Source organism: Lontra canadensis, unplaced genomic scaffold (assembly GCF_010015895.1).
Source record: "Lontra canadensis isolate GAN:19392208 unplaced genomic scaffold, GSC_riverotter_1.0 scaffold43, whole genome shotgun sequence".
NCBI classification, from domain to species: domain Eukaryota; kingdom Metazoa; phylum Chordata; class Mammalia; order Carnivora; family Mustelidae; genus Lontra; species Lontra canadensis.
In genome coordinates, this window is record NW_022631037.1 from 13,053,006 (window position 1) to 13,080,331 (window position 27,326).

At 53.7% G+C, this 27,326-nt stretch overlaps 1 protein-coding gene across 1 annotated transcript; it reads right to left on the minus strand.

Moving 5' to 3' along the window:
- Positions 1-938: 938 nt before the first annotated feature.
- PIP4K2B (phosphatidylinositol-5-phosphate 4-kinase type 2 beta) lies at positions 939-26,476 on the minus strand. The gene is given in 11 exon segments (XM_032871463.1): positions 939-3,039; positions 3,570-3,673; positions 4,132-4,231; positions 4,233-4,391; positions 7,344-7,457; positions 7,936-7,974; positions 8,934-9,080; positions 9,882-10,034; positions 12,603-12,699; positions 15,714-15,811; positions 26,165-26,476. Coding segments are annotated over 11 exon segments (1,251 nt in total). The 5' UTR covers positions 26,324-26,476; the 3' UTR covers positions 939-2,958.
- Between the last annotated feature and the right edge of the window lie 850 nt (positions 26,477-27,326).

Below are 27,326 nucleotides of genomic sequence, written 5' to 3' on the forward strand. Positions count from 1 at the left end.
ACAGGGGCGACTCGTGGCACCCGCCACAGACCAGTAACCCCTGAGCTAGATAAGGAGAGACGGAGCGCTGCTTCAGCTGCTCCTGGAACTGCTGGCTTCTGCCCGGGACCCCCAAAACGCAGGGCACAGGGAAGGAGCTTGCACTGGGGGACAAAGACTCAGTGGTTCATTAAAAGGAACAAGGGCCAGAGGCCTTCATCTAGTGGTCTAAGTGGAGTTTCCAGAGAACCCTCGCTTGGGCTGGGAGGCCTGGGAAAGGGGTTTCTCAGCCGTAGGCTTCAGGACGGGAGAAGCTGTGAGCGGCTAGGTGGTCAGAGTGGGGAACGGAGAGGAACTGCACACGGGCTTCCCCATCCAGGCTCCACTCCGGCAGTCCTGTCCTATTCTTACACCCTTGTTCTTGGGAAACCCCAAACTATTCCGGGGTGCTGGGAAACTGTTGGAGCTTTTCTTCGGAGCTCCAGAGAGGAAGGCTGAGCCTAGTCCCTTGCCCTCAGATGCCTTCTACAGCCCACAGAGGGAATGGTGGGGCTCGGAGAAAGGAATGGGGGCAGATGAAAGCTTGGGGACCAGTTCACTTTCTCCACATTCAGACCGCAACCCAAATATACCTGCATCATTACAAAAAGAGAAAGAAAACTGTTTTAAACCAAAATAAACAGTTTTTGAACACTTGAATGCCAAAGGAATTAGAGGGCCAAACCCAAGGTTTTGAAGATAGCACAGAGAATGACCTTAAAAACAAAAAACAAAAGAAAACAAAAAACCCACCTCAAATCCACCCAACCACAGCTCAGATTTTTTACCCAAACAACAATACTGTCAGAAAAACAAAAAGAGCATTTGAAACAGAATGCTACTCTCAAAATGTAAACAATATGGGGGGGGGGGGGAAGAAACCCACGAAAACACAAAAACTCAATGTTAAAGAAGTTAGATACCTGGTAGCTCATCTTTAACTGAAGGATCGTGTTACACTTTTCATACACATGATGGCAACATGATCAGCAGACCCAGCGCAGGAAGCCGCCGGGAGCCCAAGGCTGTGGCCGCGGCGGGGGGACAGCCCACCAGGCTCTGAAGACGCTGGGCCTCCTGAGGGGCAGATCCAAATTTTCATTCTTGATTAGGAGGTGGGGAAATCAAGTCCAGACATTATTCCTACATAATCTCTTCCTAAGTCTGACTGGTTTTCTCCATGAGCCACTTGGTTCCAAGTTCTTCCCCAAGTCACTTGGTGGTCTCGCCCCTTTGCGGGGCCGGGGCTGTCTGATCTGTCTGCCTCTTCCAGAAAGGTTCCAGCAGTCCCAGTGGGCTCCAAGAATGTGGCCTCCCTTCCTCCCTAACCTGAAAGCTGTGGGTAGGGCCCCGACACGGCGCTGGTTCCTGCTCCAAGAGCTGAGCCCCGCCAGGTTTGGAGGGAGCCACAGGAAACCAATCCATTTGTTCCAAATGCTTCCACAGACTCGCTTCGCATGTGTGGGGTTATGTACAAGTTCCATCGTATCTCATCCTAAGTCCCCAGTTCTGACACAGGGCTGTTTCCTTCCTAGCCAGACCAGACTGCTCTGACGGCGTCACAGGAGGACATGTGGCTTGGTCCTGAGTCCTGGGTCACTCAGCAGCTGGGCAGAGGGCCTGAAGGACGCTCAGGATGCCACTCCTGAGGAAGGCCAGGGGAGGCAGTTTGCGAAGGAAAATGCCCCCAAAGCCCAGGGCACGCGATCCCTAAATCAAGCCTCCAAACTGGATTTCGTGGGTCCCCTACTCAAGTGACTCTGAAATAACCTCAGGCTTGGATGCCACCCTCCAAGGTGGTGGTGGGGTGCACCCCCTGCTGTCCACGACTGTCCAGGCGACAGACCCACAGGCATGGGCCTCAGATCGTCTACACCGCGGCCCTGGTGTTTGAAGAGGCTTCTCTGCAGGGAGGGGCCCAGGCAGGCAGAGATGTGGCCCAGCGAGAAGCTCAGCTATGAGGGAGGGTGCCCGGGGCCAAGGTCAGAGGGAAGCAAATGGATGGAGGACTCGAGGTCTCATCTGACACCCAGTGGCGACTGGGGGTCCTGCTATCCGTAAAGATGCTTCCTAGTTCCTCTTGACCCAGCGGAAGGCAGGCCTTATGGACAGGATGAAGGAAGGCCAGGGGCCAGGGGCATGGACGATGTTCACGGGGTTCTGTGAGAACCTGACGTCCGACAGCCCGGCCGCGACCCCCACCCCCAACCATCCCACGAGGATGAACTCACGCCCCTGGGAGATCTCTCCTCATCCAAGATGCCTGGTGCTAATCTGGAGCCTTCCTTCAGGAGGACAGCTTTTACATGGAGGAATCCGGTAACATTTCACTTGGATCCGAGGCAAAAAGGAGGAGGATATTGTGCACAATACTCCATAACATTCAAAAGTTAATCCAGACAAGATCCAATGCAGCAGGGCTGAGGTGTCTGACCTCCTGTCCTCTGTCAATGGAGCATGTGGACCCTTGGCCGGGCCCGTGGGGCGCCCTTTTAACCGAAGGGGACCCAGAGCAGGGCAGGGATGGGGAGGGTGACGGGGTGATGACACACATCATTATAAACACCAAACCTGGAGCAATGAGCTCGCAGAGACGGAACCCACAGAAACCCACAAAGTCCTCTCTAGCCCCAAGGTATTGTAAAAGGTTACAAGGGAACAAAAAAGAAACCCCTCTTCGACCTGGGTCAGAAGGGGGTAAAGTCAAGGGTGAGCGGAAGGTGAGGTGCACCGTGGGAGCACGTGTCCACGCAGCACCTCCCCTCCCCACCCCCACTGGTCTTTCTGTCCTGGGTGCTGGCTCCTCACTAAAGCCCTCCCCTCTGGTCCCCACCCTCCCCTCTGCTCCCCGCCCTCCCATCCAGCCCAAATACGCCCTCTCCCTTTTCCGACCCCGACCCCACATCCGGCTCTCTGGCTCTGGCTGAAGGTAGAAGGTAACTACGTGAGGATGTTGGACATGAACTCGTTGAAGCGTTTGGAGTACTGCTCAGGGTTCACGGTCGAGATCTCGGCCCCCGCCTGTAACACATAGAGGCTGACTCAGGTCCAGGTCGAGCTCCCCGCCCTAACTGGGAGGCTACTGGGAGGCTCCAGCAGGGAGGGGCCTGGGATTCAGGAGCCTCTGGCTTGGAGTGAGAACAACGCCACAGCCCAGCCTGGCAGGCTGCCCGGAGGAACGGGTCCATCTCAGAGAGGCCGTGGCCTGACTCCTGATTCACAACTCCAAGCCTGCGCCCACTGAAGGAGCAGCAAGGTGGTGGGGAGGTGGTGGAGAGACTCGGGATCTCTGGGCAGGGTCCCTATTTGGAGACAGGAGCTTCAAGTCCAAGGGGAAAAGGGTTCTTTGGGGAGCAGTGTGGGCACGTGAACAAAGCTGCTAGCTGCAGTGATACCCAGCGGCCCTGGGGAGAGGAGCCAGCATGCTCAGCCCCTGTGGCCTGCAGACCAGGGGGAAACGGACGGGGCGGACCAGCTGGCAGGGAGAGCGGCAGGGGTGCCCAGGGGGGGTCCAGGAGGTGGGGGGTGTGGGGCAGCAGCGGGGGACTCACCCCGTGCTTCACTGTCTTGGCGGCATGGGCAGCTTTCTTCTTCGCGTCGTACGGTGTGAGAATATCGATGATGGCCATGAAATAGACCTCCTTCTTGGGGGCACCTGCAGGGGAGGGGGAGCAGGGTAAGAGGAGGAGGGGGTGGGGGAACAACAGAAAGAAGACGGCTTCAGAAGCCTGCAGACCTGAGACCCAGACCCATCCCGAGCGTTCCAGACTTGAGGAGAGGAATGCTACTGCGGCCTTTCTCAGAGCCTTCAGAGCTCTTCTCTTGTTTGTGGACAGTCTAAGTGTTTAGAACCATGAATCGGGGCCAAACCCAGCCTCAGACATCCAGGACAAGCAGAGATGGGAAGGAAAGCCTGACAGGGAAGGACCCCAGGGCCCCAGGAGCCAGAGTGACTGACGGTGGCTCAGGAGGAGAGCCTGCGGGCAGGAAAAGGCCAAAGTCAGCAGTGAACGAGGCAGGGGTCCAGACACCCTGGGAGGCAGCTAAACAACGGGCCTGAGGGGATCGCATGGGGGCCAGGGCTAGGCAGGGCAGACGTGGGCCCCTACTTACTTTCATGGCTTTTCATGGCATAGACATCAACGGAGGGATCGAACTCCCCGGGGCCGAAGAAGCGGGGGAAGCTGAGGAGGTTGCCCGGGCTGTCGGGGGGGCGTGCCGTAGGAGCAGAGCAGGTTGCCCCCCAGCCCGTCATTCTCACATTCCTCGTCCTCGGCCCGCTCCTCCACCTCCATCTCCTCCTGCTCCGCCCGGTCCACGTCGTGGATGCCCACCAGTAGGCTGTAGTCCATGATCTTCAGCTGGGCCAGGAACTAGGGAAGGTGCGGAAGGAGAGATGGGAGGAGAGGTTACACTGGGCATCCCTGGGGCTCCTGGAAAGGGGAGAAAAGGCACTCCCTTCAAGTCCATTCTCCAATTCTGAAACACAGGTGAGAACAAGCCATCAGAGTCTCTGCCTTGCGTGGGCTCAGTGTCCGGCGGGGCGGACAGCCACTCCCGAGGGCAAGGAGCTGTGGGATCCCAGGGCAGCAGGGGGAGGGGTCTCCCTGGGGAGAGGAGGTGAGCCCGCCTGACGATGAGGAGTGGTCCGGCAGGCAGGAGCTGCAGGAGGAAAGGCAGCAGGAAGGCCAAGGGAAGAGGCCCACAGGGTCTGGGATTGAGGGAGGCTGTGGCGAGTCTGAGTGAGGAACAGGAGGCTGCAGGCCTTCAGGCCATAAATCACACCCACTGGGGGCCCAAGATCCGGTCTAGTAGCCTGGAGCCGGGATATTTTTTTATGATGAAGTGGGAAATAGAGCAGAAAATGTGAGAGGTCGTCACGTGAAGTAGGTAGACAGTAGTTCAGTTGTGTGTGTGTGCTAGGCTGGGAGGTAACACGTACTTCTCACTGAGGGCCACAGGCACAGTCCGAAATGCCACTAACTCAGCTTCCTTTACCAGTCAGGATAAGAACAGGGAGAAAAACAAAAAGGAAAGGGAACAGCCCTGAGAAGACCCAAGCAACACTCGAACCTCTTCCCGAAGGTCCGAAGCGGCTGTGGCGCAGTGTTCACACCTGCATGAGGGTCAGTGAGCGGGATGGTGTCTTGTGATTCCCAGGTTAGGACTCTGTGACTTGAAGAGCGAGAAAGTATGGGGCTGATCAGACGGAGCCAGCCAGCCAGAAGTCCAGCTCAGCGAATACTGAGGCTGCAGTCACGGGTCAAATCCTCAGTGAAGCGGCCTACGGCCGCCATGCAACACATGCTGGGCACTCTGCCATGGTCACCGGGAAACTGTCAGACAGACCACGGTGACCAGCACAGCCCCACACACAGGCCCCTGGGGTTCTAAAAGCACAAGCAGCCCTGATGGGAGAAGATCTGCAGCCTCTCCTCTAGAGAGAAAGTTGGGGAGCACCATGCCAAGCACCTCCAGATGAGCCCCTCTCAAGGTCCAAGGAGAGGGGCCTGAGGGAAAGGCTATGACCCACACCCACGCCTATCCACCTGAGAACACTCAGGAAGCAACAGGCAAGGGAAAACAAATGAAATGTGTAAACTGCCTTAACTTCCTCTCAGCAGTGTAGGGAGAAAGGGAGGACAGGGAGGAGAAAGACTCTGAACAAACCGAGAGGCAGGATAAAGGCACAGACAGAGCAGGCGGTGACGAAGGAAAAGCTTCCTAGAAAAGAAAGCCGTTCGCAAAACCTACGCACACAGCAGCAGCATTCACAGTGAATGGGTCCAAGTGTGAGGGTTAAATTTTGGTGCGCATTTGGTCAGATATTACTCTGGGTGCATCTGTGAGGGTGTCTGTAGATGAGATTAACATGCGACTCAGCAAACTAAGTAAAGCAGATTGTTCTCCCCAGTGTGGGTGGGCCTCACCCAATCAGTTGAAGGCCTGAGTAGAAAGAAAAGGGTGACTTCCTGTGAGTGAAAGGGACTCCTCCTGCCTGAGTCCCTTGGAGCTGGAACATTAGTTTTCTCCGGCCTTCAGATACAGACTAAACATTGGCCCGTCCGGATCTTGAGCCTGCTGGCCTCCAGACCGAAACCACACCGTCTGCTCTCCTGGGTCTCTCCAGCCCGCCAACTGCAGCTCTGGGGGACTGTCAGCCTCCATAACTGGGGGGGTCAATTCCTTATACTAAACACGGGGCTGCCTAACTATTTACCCATCCATCCACTGGCACCATCTACTCATTCTGTTTCTTTAGAAAATCTTACCTATTACACCAGTTGCCCTTTGACGGATGAACGGGTACACATATGATGGAATATTACTCAGCCTTAAAGGGACGGCCATTCTGACAGGTGCTACAACACGCATGAACCCTGCAGACATTACGGTAAGTGCAAAAGCCTGACACAAAAGACAAGTACTGTGTGATTCCACTTACATATAAAGTACTAGAACAGTCCGGTTCACAGAGATGAAAAGTAGCATGGCGCTTGGCAGGGTTTAGGGAGAAGGGGAAGTGGGGAATCAGTGTGTAATGGGGACAGAGGTTCAGGATGGGAAGACAAAAGTTTCTGGAGAGGGATGGCTGTGACAACTGCACAACACAGTGACTGTACTCCATGCCACTGAGCTGTGCGTTTACAAATGGTTAAGATGGTAAATTTTATGTTATGTGTTCCCAACTTATGGAAACAGGAGACACCGAGTTATCAAGTGGTCAGGTAACACATCCGCTATCTAGCACCTGTCCTCCCCAGAAGAACTCTGCCTCGAGTCCTGCTCCACCAGGAGGCCGCTGGGTGAGGGAAGAACTGGAGCCAGAGAAAGGCCTGGTTGGTGGCGCTCACAGCTGGCTTCCCTTTGCTCTGATGGCCAACATCCCCACCCCCAACGATGGGAACACCTCCAGAAAGGAAGTTTAGGAGTGTTTGAAAAAGGCGTTGGAATAGAATAGTGAGGGATCAAGGAAAACGTTCCAACTTGAGCTACAAAGACTACTGTCATGAACATGCTGCCCGTGATGGAACCCTCATTTGCACCCACACTGTTCAAATCACCAGCCTTCCTTTCCAGGAGTGTGGAAAGTAGTGAATTCAATTTTTCTTTTCTTTTTTTAAAAAGATCTCATTTTTAAGTAATCTCTATACCCAACGCAGGGCTCGAACTTACAACCCCCAAGATCAAGAGTCACATGCTCTGCCGTCTGAGCCAGCCAGTCGCCCCATGAATTCAATTTTTCTTAAGGTTAGAGAGGCTCCTGCTCTGGGGACAAGAGGGGGCCCTCCTCAACCAAGGTGAAAATGAGGGTTAGTAAGTACCTCTACGTCCCGTTTCAGTTTTTCCAGGAAGTTCTTTTTACTTTCCTCTCCCACATGCAGCTTCTGCCCTTCATTGAGGAAGTCATTGTCTTTGAACGTTGGCAAGTCCTTGGCCTGGGAGAGCAACAGCAGTGTGAGGCCGGGCGGCCGAAGACACTCACCCCATGAGGTAAAAGAGGAAGGGTCCTCAGAGCACAGAGGGCGGCCTGTCCCATCAACGGGGTCAGCACAAGAGGCCCCAGGCCTTGGGCAGGCAGGGATGGCAACTAGGTGGCAAACGGCAGGCAGGGAGGACAGACCAAAGCAGGTCTTCCTGCTGAGCCTGAACTACCTCGGGGCCCAGGCAGCCACACCCCAAGTGAGGCTGGCCAATGAGACAGAAACCACCAGGTCTGCAGGACTGTGGACACACGGCAAGGCTGGAGCGCGAGGCCAAGGCCAGGCAGGTGCCCATTGACACAGCCCCGACCGAGAGCACGTGTGGGAACCAGGATAGGGGCTGTGATGGAGGAAGGGCCAAGAAGACTGACAGAAGGCATTTCTGATTCCAAGCGACCCAGACCACACTTGATCAGTACCAGTCCCAGCATACCTTCTCTTTGTCGCTGGCTTCTCTGGCAACAGTGGAGCCCTGCAAGGACAAGAGCCGTCAGGAGAGATCCAGCTGAGGCAAACTCCGCTGGGCGGAAAACATGCACCGGTCTTTGGGGAGAGGCAGCAGGTGAACTGAAGGAGGCTGGTTAGAATCCTAGAGGGGCCAGGAGGCAGCAGCTGTTCACGCCCTCCGCCACAGACCGCTGACAGAGCTCTGATTAGGCCCGAGGCTCGCGCTCTGCAAACAGGACTGTACCAAGACTCAGTCCCTGCCCTCAGAGACCTCCCTTCCAACAGGGGAGAGCGGCATTAACAAGTGGTTACATGATTAACTAATCCATTAATCACACTGGTGAGAGGTGGAACGCGGGAGGACACGCCGAGAACAGGTGGCACAGGGGTGGGTCTGGGCTGGGGAAGGACAGCGGTCCAGGCTGGCTTCCGGCAGGAATTGACATCTGAGCCGAGCAGGAAGAAATCAGGTGGCGGAAGGCAGAGACGGACAATAGGGAGGGAAGAGGCCAGGCAGCCGTGAGAGGGGCTGGGGAGGCAAAGAGCACAGACCAGGAAGGAATGGAAAGGACAGCACTGTGACTGCAGTGGGCAGAGAGACAGGGGCGTGAGGTGACAAGTCAGGAAGCCGGCTTCGAGAACCGTGGAGCACTGTGGCTCCCAGGCACAGGCGTGTTCCTTTCCGTGTCTAGAAATGTGCGTGTGCTGTCAGTCCACAGGGCCTGTCTCCCGGTGGCTGCCCTCGGAGAGCACACGCCCCTGACGGGAGCTGAAGAACATCGATGGTGACATAAATGAGGCACGTTAAATAACCTCTTGTCCCTGTCACTTGGACTTCCAACAGCCTCTGACCCAGAGGAACTGGGCACATCAACTCCAGGGTAACCTGCCTGTGCTGAAACCCCTGCTCCCAGGCTTTCCCGTCATGAGGAAGCCTGCGGGGGCGGGGGGGGGGGCAAAGCGCAGGAGGGCAGAGCCCGTTACCTTGAGGTCATACTTGCGGTGTACAGTGAGGCGGTGGCTGAACACGTTCCTGGTGACCACCATGTAGGTCTCCACGCCGTCCACGGTCAAGCGGTACATGCCCAGGAACTGTGGCAAGAGCGTGTTGCCGTGACACTCCACTATGAACTAGAGCAAAGGGAGGATGGATGGGCGGCTAAGGAACGACGGAAGGCGCCAGACGGCCAGGGCTCTGCCCAGGCTCAAACGCTCCTCGGGAGTCCAGCCTCTGGGCCAGTCATTTTCAGACGGGTCCTGTGAAGTCATGGCGGACTTAACGAGGCCACAGCCACTCCCGCCCCCAGCTGGCCCCGCCAAGTGAGAGCTTTGGGTCTCCTGTTCCTGGGCCGCCACTGAAACTTCCGTGTGAAACCAGATTCTACTGCCGGAGATAAACTGAGGCAGGCCTGTGAGCGGGCTGCAGGGGAAAGAGGAGCGGCTCCCCCTCTGCCAGAAGTTCTTAGCCATGCAGCACCCCAGAGGTTACCGTTGTAGCCCCAAAGACCAGAAGTCCCTTTCACCACCTCCTGGCGCCCCAGAGAGAAGGCAGCATTCCCCGAAGGCGCAGGTACTAGGCCCAGGGCCTGCGGAGAGCCTGCCTGGGAAAGGAAGCGACCCTGCCCAGCCCCCGGGGACTTCTTTTAGAAGAAATGCGGCAGGTGCTACGGGGAGCCACTTCCCCACTCTGACAAGAAACAGCTGTTCCACGGGATCTGAGTGAGTGGAGGACGTGCCTTCACTCTTGCTTTTTCCCTTTTTGCAAGCAGGCATTTCAGCTCCACACCCAGGCCCGGGGGAAGGCCAAGTGCTTGATTCTCAGGAGGCAGGGACCACGGCAAGGGGCCTGATCCCTCCCCAGGAAGCCGCCCAGGGCCTCTGTCCTCCCCCTGCCACCCGTCCTCTCCCACCCAGGCTCGGGACTCACCATACCTGGTGGTATTTCTTTAGGATGTTGTGCATCTCGGCCACGTCCTCACTTGACACAGTCTTGATGACAAAGCGTCGGTCGTAGGTGGTGAGGAAGCGTGTGCCACAGCGGCCCTGGCTGTCACTGTTGATGGGGGCACTGCGCGTCACTGAGTTCTGAGGGACGGAGACAAAAGCAGGCTGGTCTTGGGAGAGGAACGAGGGCTCTGACCTTTACTTGGGCCAACCACGCTGAGATAGGCGGGCCCTGACCCTCCCCTGGTGTCATGGGAAGTTCACTTCTCTCCCACAGGTCTTCCTGAAGGGTGACAAGAGTTGCTCCTAACCACCTGCTCCTGATCCCTGATCGGAGGGGCAGCGGGATGGCTGCACCAACACTTCCTTTCCTTTTGACCCCTGAGAATGACCCTGTCCACGAGATCCCTGCCTCAGGGATCCCTGCCCTGACCTGAAGCCCACGGGTAACCTGACCTTGCATGAGCCATTTCACTTCTCCACTCCTGAATTTCCTGACCTGGAACACAAGGAGGCAGTCCAAGATGGTTTTCCCAGTTTCCTGGGGTGACAAAGACAAAGCTTAGGGACTAGTCAAGATGTCCAGCATAAAGCAGCAATGGACAGTAATCTCTTTTTCTTGGACATACCCTGGTCCTGGAAAACCCTTCCCACAGCAGACAGGTGCTGCTTGCCTCTCTGCCCAGCCCCTCTCCCCTCACCTCACACTCCTGCTTGTCTGTGCAGAGCTATGAGGCAGTTCTGGGGAGCTTTTCTGGCTCTGCCACTGCTCTTCCTCGAGGCCCCATTCCCACTGGGCTCAGAGAGCAGTAGAAGCCTCTAGAGGGGGTGGAGGGGGGAGGTGTGAGTCAACCAAAGGGATGTGTTCACCAAGCAGACGCCAGGAGAAGACCTTTGAAAGGCAAGGCAGAGAGGAAGCCCCAGCTGTCCCTGTTCCCAAGCAGACACATGTGGGGATCTGCTCGCAGAAAGGCCTCCTCTCTGAGCCCTTCCCTCGGCTCTTACCTAGGGTCGGACACTCTGCCCTCCCCCGGTGCCTCCTCAGGAGACCCTGGGGGAAGGAGGGAGCACCACCCTCACAGGGAAGACTCAAGTCTGAAGTGGGGAGATGCTCCCTAAAAGGGCACCCCCAGGGATGCCTGGGTGGCTCAGTGGGTTAAGCCGCTGCCTTCGGCTCAGGTCATGATCCCAGGGTCCTTGGATTGAGTCCCATATCCGGCTCCTTGCTCAGCAGGGAGCCTGCCTCTCTCTCGGCCTCTGCCTGCCTCTCTGCCTGCTTGTGTGCTTTCTCTCTCTCTCTTTCTGACAAATAAATAAATAAATTATTTTAAAAAAATAAATAAAAATAAAAGGGCACCCCCAAAACAGAGTGTCCCCCATCCAGAAAGGTCGAGTAGGCGCTACAGCGGAGGGCCTCACTCCCCCAGCCTGGTCCTCCTTCCACAAAGCCGAGCAGGCCCCCAGCCTCACGGGGAAGCATGCTCCCATCCCTGCCTCATTTCCAGGCAGCGGGCTCTGGCACTCCACGTGGTCAGAGTCCCCTCCCCGAACACCACATGCCCTGCCTCTTTTAGTCGGGAGCACAGTCACTTGCCCACAAGGTTATTAGAGAAAAAAATGCAGACACGGAGAGGATGTGGTGAGAGCGCGGAGGGAAGGGAAGGAGCCACAGCGGAAGACAGCTGAGCAGCCTCAGGTTGCAACAGTAGCAGGTTATCAGAAAACCTCCAGCTCCAATCAGGTCATGGTTTAGCTCCGGGTTCGGTCCCAACAGAGGGGACTGGAGGCATCTCCCAGCACCTCTCAGGCACAGCTGTTCTTGAGCTTTCCGGCCTCCGCATCCCTGCGCCCTCCTCTTGGGGAGAGCATCTTTGGGGCCTCCCTCCAGAGTAGACGGGAGAGGAGAGGGGTCTCACCCAGGTGCCTCTTGCTCCCCGGGACCTACTCCATGAAAGGCATGCTAGGACCCGGCCGGGAGGGGTTACGGTACTGCAGATTTGGATACCCATCTTAGACCACACTAGGCCGTATGGTCCTTCCCCTGCAGCCCCCTCCCCAGACCACAGCAGGTCAGCCGAACTTCTCACTGCTAGCAAGGTGAAGTGGAAAATTCTCCCACCGTCACCAGCAGGCTTTCTGCCAGGGGAAGAAGGTCCACAGAAGGTGCTAGGTGGGGCAGTGACAGAAACCACAGCCTAGGAGTCAGACGGTAATGTCCCCAAGACTGGGTGGGAGGAGCGATCCAAGCAGGCCAAAGGCCGCATCATCAGCCCTGAGAGGGGGCAGTCGCCGGCCGCACGGGTCCCAGGGGAGGCAGCATGCATGCCTGCCAAGGTCACACTCCCCTCCAAGTCTTCCTTTTCTACTCTGTCTTATCTGCTTTAAGAGGCCTCATCATCTGCTGGCAACAATTCTCTCTTTTAAGAAGGAGAAGGGTTCCTGGGCCTAGTCGGGGAATGTCAGACTGAGATGAGGAGTTTCCACAGTCCATCCCCCTCCCTCTGCTCTCCCTCCTGGGGAGAGGAGACAGAGCACTTCTGGGCCCCAACCCCTCCAGGAGCCCGATGGTACCACGGAGAGACCCCCAGGCTAGAGAGGGACAGGACAGGAAGACAGAGCACGAGAACGGGGGACTTTCCTCTCCTTGTCCTGTGGCCTCCAGACCCCACTGCATTCCCTGACCCCTCCGACCACAAAGACACCCCGTACCTGGTAATCCTGATCATCAATCCCAAACCTCTCCCGGAGATTCCGGAACACCATGGGGCAGTACTCCTTGAACTTAAAGCGGCTGGGGAGGTTCTCCCTAGGGCAGAGCGGAGAAATGTCTTTGTGAGCCCCGCCCTCCTCGTCCGCTGATTCTCCATCCAAACTTCTCTGGGTTTGGGCCACAGGTCACCGGGATCGGAACAGTCTGCGGCGCTCAGAATGTAGGTTTCTAGGCCCCAGAAATTCTGGAGAGGAATCTGGAAATCGGTACTTTTAACAAACATTCCTGGTGATGCTGAGTGTGTTAAGAGTTTTAAATTTTTACATCCCTGTGTTCATTTTGTAAAAATGAGTCGAGCTGTATCCTCAGGATTTGAGTACTTTTTCTGAGTGTACGTTCTCTTCTGACAAAATTTACATGAAAGGGGAAAAACCTCATCTGCTGAGAAGTGAGACGGAGCGTGGGCCCCACTGCCCAAGGGCCGAGCTGACACAGGGGAGTGGCTGCGTGTGCACAGCTGCTGTGAGGCAGCCGGCAGTCTGACCGATAAAAGGAGCGCCTTTTCTCAACCAATTTTCTCCTCTGAGGAAGATTCTACCAACACGGCCTGAAGATGGTTACACCCACGAAGCCCCAGGCTTCCCTCTGGATGGAGGACGAGAGCGCTTTGGATTGAAGAGGTCCTCAGTCAGCTGACTGGGATCCCAGCTTTTCCAGAAGCCTTATCTGTGGGATGCTGGCACCAACTGCCACCCTTCCCGCTCCTTAGTCAATAAGCCACAGACTCCCAGGAGGGGAGAGGATAGCCCTGAAGGGTGGCCTCCTCCAAATCCTCTGTCTTTACAACGGTTCCCTTGCTCAGGGACACCCTCCAGGGACTATACTCCAGGATGACACACTTGGAGGGAATAAACAGCCGCGGCTTCTCCTAAAGCAGGGGCCTCCTCTGCCTCCCCTTGGCACGGGCACTGTGGTCTAATAATTAGCACATCAACAGCCGTTGGGAGGACAAAAGGAATAAGGAAAGACGGAGAAGGGACAGGATGCTCTGCTTTAGGCCAGCATGTCAAGGTGGAGCCTCACCAGAAGCCGTGAACCCTGGAACAGGCGGTGGTGCGATGTCCCCTCCCAGGGCCCTGAGCCCTGGGACAGAGCCCCCTCCTTTCTTGCCTCAGGCCCAAGGGCTGCCTCTCTTTCCTTGGGGGGTGCGATACTGTGATGTGTTTGGTCTCTGTTCCTGTCTGAGGTACAGAGCAACTAAAACCGAATTTCTGAAGTCATAAGAGCAATAAACATGTCTTTTTAAATTCCTAACAAGCCCCTTTCAACCACATCTGAGTATGTGAATAAGGTGACTTTTGGCGGAGGGGAGGGGCGCTTGAGTGGCTCGGTTAAGCGTCTGCCTCTTGATCGATCTCAGCTCAGGTCTTGATCTCAGGGTCATGAGCTCAAACCCTGTGTTGGGCTCCACAATGAGTATGGAACCTACTTTTTTTTTTTTTTAAAGATTTTATTTATTTATTTGACAGACAGAGATCACAGGTAGGCAGAGAGGCAGGCAGAGAGAGGAAGTGAAGCAGGCTCCCCGCTGAGCAGAGAGCCCGATGCAGGGCTTGACCCAGGACCCCGGGATCACGACCTGAGCGGAAGGCAGAGGCCTCAACCCACTGAACCACCCAGACAACCCTGGAACCTACTTTTTAAAAAAAGGTGACTTTTAGAAAGCTTCAAAGGTTCGGTGCTGGTTGGAACATTCAGTCCTACTCCCCTGACTTGCAAGGGAGGGGAGAGGGGATGGAGGATGAACCCATTACCAATTGCCAATGACCCATCAATCACACCTTCGCAATGAAGGCAGGGCTCTGGGAACTTGCGGACTGCCGAACAGGTGCAAGCGTGGGGACGGGGGTGCACCCACAGAGGGCGTTCCTGAGCTGTAGCCTTTATAATAAACTAGTAAGCGAGTAAATAAACTGTTTTTCCAAGTTCTGTGAGCCGCTGTAGCAAACTAACCAAACCCAAGGGGGAAGGTTGAGGGAATGCGGGACCCACTGCAGGCTGGTCACTGACCCAGGTGACCATCTCAACCTGTGATTGGCATCTGAAGACGTTGGGGGAGGGGGAAGCTTTGTGGGGCTGAGCCTGTGGGGCCCGATGCTGAGTCCAGCCACAGTATCGGCTCCCCACCCAGGACACCCCGCCATCCGACACAACTGCTCCACGTGTGGAAAATCCAGGGAAGTGCAACGTGGTAGCGAGAGGCTTGAGAGCAGAGCACAAACCCAGGAGTTTTTCTTCTACAAGTGTGGCTGGCTGCTTAGCTCTGAGGACAGAGGGCTTCTAGAACACTATGTTATTATTACATACTATGGCAGGGAGAGGCCACTAAGGGGTGTTTTCAAACCGAGCTTCCCCTTCAGACTAACAGTCTGGAAGTGGGGTGACAGAGCCCAGCTGAAGGGGTGCCGGGGACTATGAGGCCAGGGAAGGTGGCGCCGGGATGCGAGCGCAGAAAGGAGGGTGTGCGCAGCAAGCGCCCCCTGGGGTGGCCTGCGGTGGGCTGCCAGAGCAAGGCCTCCCAAGGCCTTAGGGCAGGACCCACCTGCTCCAGGCAAAATGGCTGCTCCAGCCCAGAGACGCCCTCCAGACACCAGTGTTAGTCCCAGAAGCCACAGTGAACAAAAGTGGGAGGAATTACTTTGGAAGGCGCCCCTGGGCACCATGCTCAGCCTGTGACCCTGGCCAGGAACATGTCTGGCAGCTTCTTGCCGCAGACAAAGATCAAGATAGGGCCACGGCTGTCAGCCTCCCACTAGACACCAGCTCGCTGCTCCCTAACCTGGCCCCAAATGAATCACCCTGGGTCGGGCCACATGCCCAGAGGGACCCTGGAGGCGGGCGGATAAAGGAGAATGACAGAATGACACAAAGGCAAGAGGCACATAATGAATGGATCTTCCCAGCCAGTGTGTCTGCCAGGAGAGCCAGGTGTCGCTGTCACACCCTGCCAGGTGCCAGCTTGGCACGGCCATGTGTGGATTCTCAGAAGCTCTCCGCCTTGAGGGAAAGGGCTGTCCACAGAACCTGAGCCCACTCAGGAGGCCACTTACTTATTGAAGAGATGATTGTCCACCTTGATCTTGCTGTATGCTTTGAAGTCATCTGGCATTAGCATGACAGGCACAGGGACATTGCTCAGCTCATTGATCTGCGAAGCAAGGGGAAAGGGAGAGCTTCTCAGCTAGGAGGCCACCTGCCTCAGAGACACGAGATGCTACAATGCGAACGCCACCATCTCACCAAAAGTATGTCCGTGGATTCCCTCCTTGTCTTTATTTCTGCTCTTCTCTTCAGAGAAGTTCCCAATCTCATCTCCACCTATTATAGAGATTCTCCCCAACTGATAACCTCCGGCTCAAAAGGCACCTACTCCATGAAGCTTTCCATGATTGTCTAGCCATAAATGTTCTCTCTGACCCTGAGATTCCTGAAGTCGTGTTTGTCTCCATCCTTTGGCCATCGCACAGCCTCCCTCATTGTGGTATTAATGCTTATCAACCTCACAAGCTTGCTAGACTTTAAGTGAGGCCAAGATTGTATTACTTACTGATCCTTGTAAGCCAAGGTCATCTAACTGATCTCTGGAGGCTCCATGGTGCTTGGCCCCATGGTCTGCATATGGCAAGTATTATATAAATATTTGCCAAACGTAGCAGTAAGTGGATCAATGAATAAATATCATACAACCTATGTGGGTACTGAGGGCTTTAACATTTTCCTACCAATTGTGGGTCACTCAAGATATTGGGCTGGGGTAGGAAAAAAGCTGGATGAGTTTGTGTGGGTGTATAACTCATCTCCAAAGTAAAGGATTAAATTTAAAGTGAGAAGAAGAGGTAGGCATCTGGCCACTGGTTCACTCTTCCCCTCCTGATTAAAACAGGGCCAGCTCCTCAAGCCATGTCCTGCCTTAGGCTGACTGCACGAGATGGGGTAGGGTGCCTTGCCCCACCACAAACAAACCTTCCCATTGGCTTTCATCCCCCTTCGGGGAGCTGGAGGCTGGCAGGGAGCTGGCTTCCCATTGGCACAGAGCTGAGAGCGTGTCTCCTGCCCTTCCCTGTCCCCAGCTTAGCCAATTAGTGGTCTAATTAGCCGCAGATGTCCTTTCCCTTCACAGCGGAGTATTTGACATTTGACCCTCAACCCAGCGGCCACTAATGCATTCAGGATTTACAGAGGAAACCCTAGGTCTGCCTTAATGGATGGGGGGGAGGGGACGCACAGCCTTATGTCTCCAGGAGACTTTCCTTGCAAATCCTATTATCTCAATGAGGCCCATGTGGCAGGGAGGGAATAACCGAGACTCATAGGAGCATAAATGGGGGGAACAGCATTTAATTTGCTGCCCCTTTCATGCTCCAAACATTTTTTTTTTTTAATGTAGAAATGTCAGAGGAAGGAAGAAGTTGGGAGTTAATGCAGGATCTGAGCTGGGGAACCACACTTTCCTAGAACTGGTGAAAAACCTAACTTGCTCCCGTGGAAATGAAGGCAGGCACAGGCGTGTAGACGTCTGGGGAGGGGGGCGGCAGGGTATCGGCAGAAGTTGCCAGTGGGGCAGGGACTCAATAAACTGCTGGCAAAAACTGATGGGCACAGACACCAGAGTATATCCTGTATATGAATTCCTCGAAGAGGGATCTCCAGTGAGAGCAATCTGGGAAGAAGCTGCCTAGATTGGCTGGGGGCCGTTGATCCACACGAGAGGTACGATTCTGGGGTGACAGAAGTGTTCTATGTATTGTTTGGGGTGATCATTACATGATCATATATACGTGTGTTGAAACTCATCCAACTGGACACTGAAAATCCCCAGCACCCAGATCTGTGGTAACCACCACACTGGCTTACTGGCCACAGGACAAAAGCCACACCATCTCCCGTTCCAGGGGGTGCTTACAGGGGAACCTGACTGCGAAGTGCGTGCCTGTGGAGGAAACCATTCCACTTCCTGGTTTTCCTGCCAACAGAAACAATTCACGGGAGCTGTCCCGCTTCCTTTTTCCTGGCATATCTTGTTTGGCTCGGACAGCTGAAGAAGTTAAGAAGTTCACGGCTCTTGTGTCATTATCCCACTTTGCCAGTCCACACCTCCACACTAGAAAGAACACACTGCACTGGCTCGAAGTGCATGGTTTTATACCAGAACGTTCCAGGATGTACTACTCATTGATTCTGCATGAGTCTACAATCCAGATTTGGTGCCAAGGCCAAAGGTACCAAAAGCTGGGACGTCCAGGAAAGACTGAAGCCCTTGCCTGACAGGGTCAGCTTTGCCGGACCAGGGTGAATTTTTCTAATGGCACCTATTCAAGAATGCCCCATTCTGGTAACTTCTGGTTCAGCCTACTTCGAATGGTTATAAGTTGGCAGGTTTTTAGATCTCCCATCATCTCTCTTCTTGACTACACAGCCCAACAGCAGGAAATTTCTGAGAGAATTTTTGGTGAACAATCCATATATATGAACTATGTAGCCTCGCCCCTCATTTCTACGGGGCCCCATGCAGATGATTCACTCTAGGGATTAGCTGTACTATTTTTTTTTTTTTTAGTTGTGCTAAATTTTATAGTCCCAAAGAGTTTTATTAAATTTTAATTGAACAAGCACTTACTGAGGTACCTACCACAGGCTTTAGTTCATGTTAGGGAGGAGGGGGTGCATGGGGGGCTGTGCACACAAGAGGAATAGGAGGCTTATCCTCTTATCGGGAAGATGAGACAAACCCATGACACACAGAAACTCAAAGTCAAGTGGTAAACATGTAGTGCGAACGCAGGGACAGACACATCCAGAACAGCAGAGGCTCAGATGGTGAGGTTAACAGAGTCACACAGACTCCTGGCCCTCACACGTCGGGCTAGAAACAGGGCACCTCATGCCTCTCCTGGTATTGCCAAGAGCACCTGACACTGGACAAATCTACAACAAGATCATGTTACACCCCCACTTAAGGCCGCCCGTGGCTCAAGTCATCAACCTTGGGGTAAAGTTTTACCTCCTAAGCCTGGCATGGGAAGGCCCCTCCTGACCTGGCTCAGGCACCGCCGAACTCTATTCAGTTTACTTCTACTCAGGGTAGTGAGGGCCTTACTCTACACATCCTGGGACGGTGCCAGGGCTGGGGATCCAGAAACAAGAAGACATGGGCTCTGTTCAGCTGGGAAAACGGCAAAAAAATACAGTGTGACGAGTGCTATGGAGTTAGAGTACAGGGAGGGGGAAAAACAGATGAAGAAATTGGTGCTGCTGGGGGGTGGGAGTCAGAGAGCTGCTTGCTAGAGGAAGCTGAAGAGAAATAAATATACGTGAGAAAGGCCTAGGGTGGTAGTTCTCAAAAAAAAAAAAAAAAAAAAGACATGAAGGGAATCCCAGGCAGTGGGAGCAGTCAGAACCAAGCCTCACAGCTGTAAAAGTACACTGCCCAGCTTAAGTACAGTGTGTGGGGGCAGTCTCGGGGGTGGCAGGGCAGGACAGAAGTGTTAGGGGGTGGACGGAGAGGACACAGGAAGAGAGGCGAATGGCCTAGTCTACTATCAATATTAATAAATAACAGCTGCTTCTTTTTATTGAATACCTAGAAGTGGCTGGGGCTTTCACATTACTATATATATCACAGAGAACACATATTCTGTGCTATTATTTCTAATGCTTAATTGCCACACAAACTGTTATTAATCTGATTTTGCAAAAGAAGTTTAGGATACCTTGCTCAAGGTCACACAGACAGGATGTGCTGAGTCAGGGTTTGCTCCCGGGTCTGTCTGGTACCCACAGCTTGGCTCTGCGTACTCTGCTGTGTGAGCCTTCTTCTGGATAGCTACCTTGACTAAGGAAGTGTTCCCCCTTCCTTGCCTCTCTCCTAATAATCTGCAAGGAAAGTGGTTTTGCTCATTTTATAGAACATGAAAAGGAAGTTCCAAAGCTACAAGAAGGGGCAGAGCCTGGATGTGAACTTAGATCTGTCCAATATAAAAATCTAGACTTGACTGCGCAAGAAATGGGAAGTGCTCTCAGGTTCAAATCTGGGACCTCACATGATCAAACGGATGCTATAGAAAGGCATCCTGGAATCCAAATCAAGCAAGGATTGGACAAGGCAAAAGGAGAAGCAGTAAGACCATTTATGCGGCCATTATAATAGCTAAGGTGACAGACTGTGGCAGCAGGGACAGAAGAAAGGATAAAGCTAAGAGAATCCTTCAAGATCTGGCTGGCTAAACAACACTTCCTCTGTCATAGCGCCCTGTCTTCCTCTGTGCATCTTTATATCCCAAATAGCACATTCACTGGGGTAACAGTTTGCTCACATTATTTCACTTTTGCACAGGGCTGTGAGCCTCTAGAAAGAAGAGATGATCTTATCCATGCTTATGCCCCTAACGCAATGACTGGCACATAGTAGGTGCATAATAAATGTTGGCTAGAGGGACAGATGGCTAGAAAAATGGGACTCAAGTATGGCTAACACCAGGATAAAGAGAAAAGAGACAGCAAAGCTGTTGTGACCATGCCAAAGACTCATGCTCTGAAGGGTGAGAACAAAGGTTAAAGTTGGCTGTGGAGGCTAAAACCTGACTTTTTTTTTTTTTTTTAAGATTTTACTTATTTATTTGACAGAGAGAGGGACCACGAGAGCAGGAACACAAGCAGGGGGAGAGGAACAGGGAGAAGCAGGCTCTCTGCTGAGCAGGGAGCCCGACGGGGGGCTCAATCCCAGGACCCTGGGATCATGACCTGAGCCAAAAGCAGGCACTTAGCCGACTGAGCCAACCCAGGCGCCCTAGAAAGAGTCTGAAACAGCAGGGAGAAAGAAGAAACTTTATTTGGTAGACAAAGGGGAGTAACTAAGAGTTTCGAAGCATGAAAGTTCATGACTAAAGCAATGTTCCAGGAAGACGTGCCTGTCCTCTACTATCTAGCACAATCCTGGGCCAACCCCTCTCCCCTTCAGCACAGTGCCCTTGTGGAATGCATATTCATCCAAGGATCACGTTAAATACAACATACTCGGATGGGAAATCTGTTCGGTTTCATATCACGTAAGTGGTTTTTGGATTATCCACATGATTAACTCCAGGAGCCATCAGCATAAGTAATAAGGAGGCTGACCAAGCTGCGTGAGAAATTTAGGAGCCCAGACTTCACTCTATGCTGATCCTACTAGAGATGAAAATTCAGTCACTAGTTCTAGTCTGATGAACTTCTGATTCCAGAAACCTCTACTTCCGTGTATGACCTTCATAGGTACCCAGGAGGCGTGGGCCAGGCATGCAGGTTCCCTGACTTGTCTTACGGTTCTGTGGGCGGCTCAGCGGCAGGCCAGGCCAGCTAGCACTGACAGTCAGGTGTTACCTGCCCCCATCGGGAAACACGATGTCTTGAAAATCCCCAAGACCAAAGAAGTCCAAGTAAGACCTCAAACTAGACAGGAAAAGGGCAAGAACAGAGCCACGGGTGCCAACAAATTCAGTCCTGCGTTTATTCCTCCTTTTAAACACCATAGTTTTTCTTCTCTTCCTGTTCTCCATGAGGTGGAAAGGCCTGGCGAGGGGCGGCCCACTAGAGCAGGAATATTTACTAAAGATTTCTAAAGTCGCAGAGCAAGAGAAAAAGGCAGGTAAAAGAGGTTCTGGGTCTGCACTATGCAAAGAAAATGCATGGACAGCATGGGGGGTGGAGTGTGGGAGAGAAGTGAGCAGACTTAAAAATGAATCTGTTCCTTACACCATACACAAAAATTAGTTCAAAATGGATTACACACCTAATTGTAAGTACTAAAACTGAGAGTTTGGGACGCCTGGGTGGCTCAGTTGGTTAAATGTCTGCCTTTGGCTCAGGTCATGATTTCAGGGTCCTGGGACAGAGCCCTGAATCAGGTTCCCCATACCCCAGGCTCTCTCTCTCCATAAATCAATAAAATCTTTAAAAAACCAACCAAACAGGGGCGCCTGGGTGGCTCAGTGGGTTAAGCTGCTGCCTTCGGCTCAGGTCATGATCTCAGGGTCCTGGGATCGAGTCCCACATCGGGCTCTCTGCTCAGCAGGGAGCCTGCTTCCCTCTCTCTCTCGCTCTGCCTGCCTCTCTGTCTACTTGTGATCTCTCTCTGTCAAATAAATAAATAAAATCTAAAAAAAAAAAAAACAAACCAAACAAACAAACAAAAACAACAAAAAACTAGGGCACGTGGGTGGCTCAGTTGGTTAAGCATCTGACAGCTCAGGTCATGATCCTGGAGTCCTGGGATTGAGTCCCGCATAGGATTCCCTGCTCAGAGGGGAGTCTGCTTTTCCCTCTGACCTTCCCCCCTCTCCTGATCACTCTCTCTCTTATTCTCTTTCAAATAAATAAATAAAATCTTTAAAAAGCAAAAACTATGAGAGTTTTTCTTAGAAGAAAATACAGGAGTAAATTTTCATGACCTTGCGTGAGGAAAGTCTTCTTAGATATGACACCAAAAAAGCAAGCAAACAAAGAAAATACACAAATTGGACTTTGTCAAAATTAGAAGCTGAGCTTCAAAAGATACCATCAAGAAAATGTAAAAGATAATCCAAAAAATGGGAGAAAATACTTACAAATCATATCTCATAAGGGACTTGTACCTAAAATACACAAAGAACTCATAAATCAAGGAGTGCCTGGGTGGCTCAGTCAGTTAAGCATCTGCCTTCAGTTCAGGTCATGATTTCAGGGTCCAGGGATCAAGCCCTGCATCACACTCCCAGCCTCCCTGCTCAGCGGGGAGTCTGCTTCTCCACCTCCTTCTCCTTCTACCCTTCACCCTGCCCCTTCCATCCGTGCTCAAGCTCTCTCTCTCTAAAAAAGAACTCTTGTAACTCAATAATGAAAAGTCAACCCAATTAAAAATGAGCAAAAAATGTTTTAAAAAAATTGGACAAAGATCTTGACAGACATTTCTATGACGAAAATATATAAATGACCGGAGCGCCTGGGTGGCTCAGTCCGTTGAGCATCAGCCTTTGCCTCAGGTCATGATCTGTAGGTCCTGGGACTGAGCCCCATGTGTGGCTCCCTGCTCCACAGGAAGCCTGCTTCTCCTACCTCTGTCCTACCCCCTGCTCGTGCTCTCGCTCTCAATCAAATAAATAAATACATTTTTTTAAAAAGAAAATATATAAATGGCCAATAAACACATGAAAAGGTACTCAAAACCATTTGTTATCAAGGAAACACAAATCATAACCACAAGGAGGTAACACTTCGCACCCACTAGGGAGGCTATGACAAAGACAGACAATTCCAAGTGTTGACAAGGATGTGGAGAAAATGGAACCTGGTGTTTATCCTGGTGTTAGCCATACTTCAGTCCCATTTTCTAGCCATCTGTCCCTCTAGCCAACATTCACCGTGTACCTACTCTATGGTAGTCATTGTGCTAGGGGCATAAGCATGGAACCAGCGCCCTGCTGCTGGTGGAAATGTACAATAGTGTAGTTACTTTGAAGAACAGTCGAGCAGGTTCCTATTGGTTAAATACAGTCACTGCCAGCTGCTCCTAATCCTTGTGATCACCTGATCGAAGGTTCATACATACCTGGTTCCTAACCCCGCCAACAGGTCAGCAAGCCAGGTCTGCCTCCTCTGGTCTCCACACCCCTCTCAGAGGCAATCTCTTCTCTAACTCCAGAGCCCCTAAACTGTATTTCATCCACTAAAACACTGGTGTTCTCTCTTTACTAGTTCTCCCCTGACAGATCTAAAGTCGTCGTCTTCTTCTTCTTCTTCTTCTTTTTTTTAGTTTTATTTGTTTAAGTAAGCTCTACACCCGACATGGGGCTCAAACTCACCACCCAGAGACCAAGAGCCGCGTGCTACTCTAACTGAGCCAGCCAGGCGCCCCGACCCAAAGTCTTCTGACTTTTTCGCCTGTTTCCTGCAGTCTCCCTCCACAAAGTCCACCAGCTGCACCTCTTGGCCACAAGAGGAGCTCCTGGGACGACACTGTGGTCAGTCAACCATGTCAGGAGAGTCACTGACTTCTGCCCTCCATAAAAACATATCCATCTGCCATCAGCCATAGACTATCATGCCCTAAACACCTAAAGGTGTGAGAAACGAAAGAATCAAAAAAATGTGCTATCTGAAGCCTCAGACTGCAAAAAAGTGGCAAAAGTGGGCTTCTGAGAGAAGGCAACCTCCCAGGAAGGCTGCCGATACACCAAGAACTATGTAGTCCTGACCCCCTTGAGAACTGCAAGATTTTATACCACTCTTCTTTCAGGGACATGCCTCCATTTCCCAAATGGGGGACCCTAAAGTACCAGACCTTACACCAAGCCCCGATGAAGCACTAACACTTGGGGCCAACTGAGCTGTGTCCAGGGAGCGGTGCCTGTGCCTGTCCCCCGAGGCGCTCACACATCATGCCCCAAACCGTGGGTCTTGCTTAACGTTAACGCCTCTTCGGCTAGCCCTCAAACTTTTCTTCAAGTTAGCAAAGAGAGAGGGTGACAGCCTAACCCAAGAAAGACTCCCAGATGCCTATCCATCTCCATGCAGAGGCCCTTATCTGGGCAGGTTCACCGCCCGCCTATCAGAACACCCACCATCACACACACTCCCAGGAGCCCGCAAGCACAGGCACACACACCCGAGCGTACATAACAAGACCATCATCCCCACTACCATGGCACCTGGCTGAGAAACGGACTAGGGAACAGGAGGCACAGAAAGCAACACCTGCCATTCAAGCACCACCACTGAATCACACAGCCCGCAGTCCCAGACTGTGAGCTGCCTCTTCTGCTGTGGGCATGGGGGAGCTAATCCTCCAGCTGGGGCCTCCATTTCTCCGTGTATAGAATCAGTGACCTGAGGTAGTTAGTGGCAATATTCCAAGGCAGGAGCTGTAAGATTCTCCACCAATTCTCTATATAGACAGGATGCTTTCTAGTGAGAAGCAGGAGGCAGGACAAAATCAAGGATTGACTTCCAGGCAGGGATACAAGGTCCACATTTTGATGACCTGGTTTCCCTCGAAATGTTGTCAGATGACCCTTGAGGCAGCAGGAAGCAGAAAAAACAAAGTCTACTGGACTACTGCCCCAAAGCCGCTTCCAGGGGTCTGGGCACTAAACCCATGCTACTCCCTTACCCTGGCCAGGACTCTCACCTGAGGGAGGTTCCTGAAAACAGTAACCTGTCCGAGACCAAAACACCAACAAAGACCTCACCATAAACGTGCACTTTTCCGTATTAGATTGAAGCTCTTAACACTCTGGCTCAGACTAAGGTTCATCGATCTCCAGCCAACCCTCTCCAGAGGTTTGCTCCTCTACAAAGGAAAACAAAAAGCCTTGCTGGCCTCAGGCCCCTCTGTTATCATTTGATCTCGTGGGCTATTTCAAATGCTCTGAAAAGTCAGGGTGCCTGACGAACTGATATTCACAGGCAACCCAAGCCAATAGTTTCATCTTCCTCATTCCAAACTTGTAGTTGGTGAAGTTGGGTGTTTCAGGTCCTTTTACTTCCTCTCATCATTCCTGGTGTAGGGACTCACAGTGCAAATGGTCAGAAGGCAAGGAACAAGTGGTTGAAAAAGAAAAAAGAAAGACCCTAAACAAACAGGGCACAAAGTCCTCCAGCTTAAGCACCAAAGCTGGGCTCCAAATTCCTGATAGGACAATCTCAAAGCACCCCAAGGGTCCAGGGGGACCACCCTCTCATCCTAACCTCTGACCATTATCACACCTTTCACGACTTTACAACAGAAAGCTCAATAAAAGAGAAGTCAGCGTCTTTGAGATGAACACCATAGGAGAATGTAGGAAGGCACATTATTTCTACCATGAATAGTCTTCCTTATAATCAGGCCTCACCTTCTCTCAAATGGTTACATTCTCTCTTCTCCCTAACCGAGGAAGACCCTGGTAAAGTATGTCTGTGGTTCAAGGAAGCCTGTGCTTCTCCAGTTGATACATCTTGTTCATGAAGAAGAAAAGGAAACCCAGGGAGGATTTCCATAGGCAGGGGTGAGGAGGTCTGGAGGATGGGAAACTTTAAGCAGTCGCACCAACCAAATAACCAGAAATAGAGGAATATTCAGGCAGGCCAAGGCCACTTGCCCTGTCAACTGGACAGGGAGCTGGCAGCCGGTTGAAGGAACAAGGGGGGAAACACATGCAACAAACAGGGAGAGGGGATGAGAGCGATTCTGCCGCACCCAGGCCTTCCCCCTGCGCTCCAGGGACTGCCCGAAGCGGGCAAGCCCGACGCAGGAAGCCCGACCAGAGGGGCTGGAGGAGAGGGAGGGGGCGTCGGCATACCACCGTCGGAGACACCAGGCCTCGCTTGGCGTGCGGGGAGTGCACACCCGGCCGGGACGGCGTGCAAGGGTGGGGTGGGCGTGCAAGTGGCTTGGCGAGAGGCTGCGGGAGTCCTCAGCAGGACCCGCGGGGTGAGGGCCGGGCCTGCGGGGGGGCGTGGGAGCGCGCGGGGCCGCGCTCCGAGGGGCGCGCGCGGGGGAGCTGGTTACCGTGTGGTTCACCCCCCACATCAGGACGCTGAGGATCGGCTCGCTGGCCCGGAATAGCTTCACTTTCTGGCACACGAAATGCTTCTTCTTGGTCTTGGTCTTGCTGGCGCTGAGTGGCGCCACCGCCACCGCCGTGGTGCTGGTGCAGTTGGACGACATGCCCGGGGCGGCGGCGGCGGCGGCGGCGGCGAAAGGGGGGGGGCGGCCGAGACGGCGCACAAGCCAGCGGCCCCAGGCCTCCCCGGGACCGATCCCCACCCCCGCTCCCTCAACGCGCCATGGTCGCGCCCGTCCCGTTACCTCCCCACCCCGCCCCGGTGGTTCCGTCCGCCCCACGCCCCGCCCCCACGCCCCGCCCCGCCCCGCTCCAGCGAGCCGGCCGGCTCGCTCCGAACCCCGCCCCCGAGCGCCGCAGCCACCGCCCGGCCGTCACCAGGCGCTCTCCTCCCCGCCCAGGTGGTAGCGTCCGTCCCGGGGAGGTAGCGGCCGCCCTTCCCGCCCCTCCTCCCCGGGCCTGACAGGAACCGGGCTGGCCTCAGGACAACTCAGAGTCCCGCACCGGAACGGAAAGGGGAGGTGGGCTGGGGGTAGGGCTCGCCGTCCACCGCGGGAGGGTCCCTCTGTCCGCCCCCTCCCAAAGCCAGGGTTTGGCTCTTCCCCTCAACCTGACGTGCCAAGATGGCGGCGGCGCCCAGGCTCCAAAGGGGAGGAGGGGCGGGAATGCGAGGAGGGTGGGACGTACCATCCCATCCCGGGGGAGAGAGGAGGAACCCAGCGAAGGGAAAAGGAAGTCCTGCCGGGAAAACCAAGGAACGCCCCCTCGCTCCACCCAAGTGTGGATCTTCCCACTCCCCTGGGCCTGGCGCGGGCTCCACCCACGGGTCACGCCCCTTTCCTCCGGGGCCAATGAGAGCCGCGGGCCCGGAGCCCTGGGTTTTATGAATGGGCCCCGCACCCACCCAGCTGCCGATTGGCCTCTTCCCTTCAAAGGGTCGAGTTAAGAGACCTGCGGCACCTTAAGACACCTATCCTGCAGCAGAAAATTGTAATCGTCTTATTCTCTGGCACACTTCACGACATCTGTGAGTGAACTGCCCACGCTTTGTTATGTAATTCCTCTCGGAAGAAGGATCTCCAAAGATTCGACACAAATTGCGGGTCA